This window comes from Carica papaya, chromosome 2, assembly GCF_054855325.1.
Source record: "Carica papaya isolate Zhongbai chromosome 2, ASM5485532v1, whole genome shotgun sequence".
Lineage (NCBI taxonomy): Eukaryota > Viridiplantae > Streptophyta > Magnoliopsida > Brassicales > Caricaceae > Carica > Carica papaya.
Genome location: NC_142310.1, coordinates 31,258,610 through 31,262,853, shown reverse-complemented (window position 1 = coordinate 31,262,853; position 4,244 = coordinate 31,258,610). Strand labels below are relative to the sequence as shown.

At 35.6% G+C, this 4,244-nt stretch overlaps 1 protein-coding gene across 1 annotated transcript; it reads right to left on the bottom strand.

The window, feature by feature from the left end:
- Nucleotides 1–314: 314 nt before the first annotated feature.
- LOC110823744 (protein TIFY 7-like) lies at nt 315–3,394 on the bottom strand. The gene is made up of 7 exons (XM_088214061.1): nt 3,140–3,394; nt 2,422–2,579; nt 1,639–1,868; nt 1,429–1,519; nt 1,005–1,332; nt 771–825; nt 315–666 (listed from the first exon to the last, which is right to left on the bottom strand). Exons 1-7 carry the CDS (start codon nt 3,225–3,227, stop codon nt 552–554), a joined length of 1,065 nt encoding a protein of 354 aa, XP_088070187.1. The 5' UTR covers nt 3,228–3,394; the 3' UTR covers nt 315–551.
- Nucleotides 3,395–4,244: the final 850 nt, after the last annotated feature.

The following is a 4,244-nucleotide window of genomic DNA, read 5'->3' as shown; positions in this document are numbered from 1 at the left end:
TTTTTTCTGATTTCCAAATAATAATCGGTTTAATTTGCACCATACATACAGTTTGTATGGAGACAGAAGTTTGAAAAATGAGAGAGATTCCAAAAGTTGCAATTTGCAAAATCACATTTTAAAGTGTGGCATCGCTTGGCTAATATCCAATCGTTTGCACGTGTAAATCCCATATGGGGTGGGACCAAACAATTATTATTTCTTAATCCTAAATCCTAATTTCTAATTATTTTATTAATTTGTGATTAACTCAATCATTAATTTATAGTTAATTCATCTGTAAATTTATATTTTATGCCCATTAAAGAAATTAATAGAAGAAATCTTTCGCCTTGTATTATTATTTCTACAAAAGTAACAATAGTTCGATGCTTACAAACATGAAATCATCCACCTTAAAAGGAATTTCAGGGTAAAACCCATCACCAGTAGCTATTTCAAAACAAAATCAATTTAAGCTTAAAATACAACAAATTGACCATTGCTTATACTACAGAAATTTTTCTTGTAAAAATTTCTGCATCGGTCATTGGTTTGCCCTCTTTCGTTGCTCAAAAACAACCAGTTCCTGCTGCAGATGATGCTGAGTAATTCATGCCGTTGGATTCTGCGTCGGTGCACTCTGCAGATTTCTTGTGTAGGTTGTAAGGAGCTGAATTCATAACTCTGGGATGCCAAAAAGTGTAAAACAAAACATCAGAAGACAATAAACTAGAGTAAATATATAAGCTACACATATCAGATATCATCTAATTTCATTTATAACTAACCTCTCCTTGCGCTTCTCCAAAAACCGGGCCAAGGATGCTTTGCGAGCCTGTGGAACTGTCAAATAAAATACCCAGATTGTTATTCAAGTATGGTAAACATAGAAGCCTTGCTTTTATTATGTCAGATCTGGGGTGACATTAAGGTTATGTATATCTGCAGTATTCATGAACAAGGTTACTGGAATTAATCATGGTAACTATTAAGGAAAACAGTTACCAAATTCAATTTAATACCTGATGGGATCATACTAGTAGCAGAAACAGATCCTACTGCATTCACCATCTTTGGAGGCTCTACTTTGCTTACCGGAGCAGTTGCAATTCCGACAGTTTTAGCTGCCATCATGTCTTCAGTGCTGGTGGACCCACTTCCCGATTGAGCACCAGTATGTGATGACACAGAGAGGGGGCTAGACAGGCCAGAGCTGGGTGGTGTGCTTATGGGCTGATTCACAGGAGAACCATCACCAGCTGCCGGCTTTGAGCTAGGTGCCGGGACATGAACTTTTGGGTGTGTCATCATAGAAGACCCAGTTCCAGCCATGAACATGATAGCCTGTGCCTGGATGAGATACCCAAAAGTCAGTTAGTAATGACCCAATTAACAATTAATATTTGGAAAATAGTCTTTCCTGAAAGATAGAGAATGCGAAAGAACCTTCTCAGGGGAGATATCCTGAAACACATTCACTGTCCCAGCATAGAAGATGGTAAGTTGTGCAGGAGAGCCTGTCATTTTGACATCATTCCTGAACAAGTAAATGCTAATCAGGTTCCAATATCTTCTAATTGAGATTTTTATGTAAGTAGTGTGTCTGTATTTGTCACAATATTTAGGTGAAATCACTCTCGAAGAATATAAAATTACCACGGTTCAGCCATTCCACCAACACAACCAACAGCGGGAAGAACTGAATGTGCAGTTGCAACCGGAATTCCTCCCAGCAATTGAGACTTCATGGTAGCAGCAGGCAAATTCTGCCCACAAGTTGCAAAATGATTTTGGAAAAAACCACTGCTCATAGGAACTGAAACTGCCTGGTTGGCGACTGGAAACATCTTCATCTCATACTGACGATGCAAAGAATGCACATCGTGCTGCATAAAACAACCAGTCAACATAAAAATTAAGTATCTCCTTCCTTGTTGTCACTAAAGGATTTCTAGATAATAAAACTAATAAAGGGAATATAATAAAAACACAATCACAATCATCGAATCAGGATTTTACCGATGACTAACAAATCTACAAAAAATCTTCAAGCAGTCAAGTATACAATCATTGAGCTCAACTTGCAAAGGAAAGCCAAAGAACATACTTCCAAAAATTAAAGCTGAAACATAGATAGACTGTTTCATAGAACTTTTTCTATTAGACCCATCTGAAATACTCTCTGGAAAAACCATAAAGCCAGATTTACTCCAAATGCAAAAGTCCATGGAATGAGAAAAGGAATGCAATAAAATGAAATAAATGTTGGAATTAGAATGCTATTATTGTCTAATTTAATATTTTCTACCTAACCAAATAAGAATAGAAAAATCAACAAAGAATGAAAGTGACTTAATTGTTAGAGTAAGTATGAAACTCTGATCTGATTCTCCATACCAAGTAGGTTGAGAAAGAGAATGAGGGAATTATATGTCAAACCTGAATTTCAGATGTGGGCATGAACACAGAGGACAACAGGGGATCATTCCCGATCTTCTTAGTCTTATCATCTTGTGTAACCTTCAAAGGCATCAAGTGGGGAAGGGCATAAGCCTTGTTTGAGAGAGGCCATTGTATCCCTAAACTCTTAGAAAATCCTGGCAAACATAGCCATAATTTTTCATATGAATATAAACCAAATAAAAAATATCCCTTAACAGAGGAAAATTTTGATTGGATTTTAAACGGAGAAAAGTGGAAATCTCAAGCTCCAACAAGTGGATAAACTTTGGTGTTCTTTATGGGTACAGCCAATTCTTTACCATAAATAGCTAAGAGAAGAAAAATTACAAAAATCACAAGAAATCACTACTACCAATTCAAATTTCACACTCTAATGACTTCCTGGTTATTCAAACATGGAAAAACACAAAAGTTTTAGGTGAATTATTATAAGACAAATTTCTACCTAACTAGGATGTCACCAACTCCACCAAACGGGTTCAAATATCTTAATTGCAAAAGCAACGCAATTGAGAATTTTACAGAGAAAGAAAAGAGTAAATTCGAATCCAAACTAACCAAGGAAACTAAATTGGGCAGATAAAAGAAAAAGACTAAGCTCGCTACGACTTCAAAATCGGTAAAACGTTAAAAGAAGAAAAAGAGAGCAACCAAAGAAGAAGGTAAAAGTGAAATAAGAGGAACATGCACGAACCTATCTCTTTGAACCCGTCATTGTTAATCTCCTCCTTAACCACTGGTAGTGGTTCTTTCAAGCTCAAACCCAAGAAATCTCTCTCCATATCTTACTCCTTACAAATCACTGACCAGACCCAGAATTCAGGTAAATTCAACCTCAAAAATCCAACTCAGAAACCATATAATTAACATTCACAGATCAAATTCCTTCTCCTTCACCACCAAACATAACATAAGATACAGGAAAGGAGGGAGAGAAAATAAGATGAATATAAAGGAAACAAACACAAAAACGAGAAGCTTTAAGCTGCAGCAGACGGAGATGGGAGAGGGGGATTTTTGGAAAAGAGTGATGTCATATGAGAGATCTTGACCGTTAATTTCTAAAGAAGATGATATTAAATTTAAAAAAAAAAAAAAAGAAAAGAGAAATCACAGGCGGGGAAGACTACCGGTGACAGCCGGTACGGTAACCGGTTTGTCCGGTAACTCACCACGTGCTCGAACTTCTAATTCACATTGATACAATTTGCTGAAGAAGCGAACACCTGTCGGTGGTAACCACACATGTGTGCTGTTGGGGACAAGTAAATTAGCACGTTTCATGTGGTAACTCACCATATGTCATTTCATAAAATTTTTAATTAATATTTTAGGATGGGTGATCCAATTTTATAAAAAAATTAATTTATGTACGTCACTTTTTATAACAAAGCTTTTTTAAGTCAATCATCAACGAAGAATAAGAGAAATAGCATTGATGAAGTAAAGATGTGAATAGAATTAATCTAGCTATATATAAGTTACGATTTATTTTTAAATATTAAATAATTACAATCTATAAATTAAATAAAAATAAAATATTAAACTATCTCTTCACCAAATTTTAATGTACCACTATAATTTTTTATCTATTAAAAAAATGTGTATCCAATTGCTATACGGACCACCATAAATAATAAATCTTTACTTGGAGGCATGCTAATTACTTGTATATATATATATATATATCTCTCTCTCTCTCTCTCTCTTCCCCCTATCTCTCTCTCCCTCTCACTCTCCCTATTTTTCTCTTTTTCTCTCTCCCTCACTCTCTCTTTCTCTCTCTCTCTCTCCCTCAC

Bases quoted from the DNA above. Each gene is read 5' to 3' on its own strand.
- LOC110823744 (XM_088214061.1), bottom strand. From the start codon at position 3,227: ATGGAGAGAGATTTCTTGGGTTTGAGCTTGAAAGAACCACTACCAGTG. The intron at 1,520-1,638 runs GTAATTTTATAT...TTACTTGTTCAG, and splicing joins GGTGGAATGGCTGAACCGTG to GAATGATGTCAAAATGACAG. The intron at 826-1,004 runs GTATTAAATTGA...TTTATTTGACAG, and splicing joins TACTAGTATGATCCCATCAG to TTCCACAGGCTCGCAAAGCA.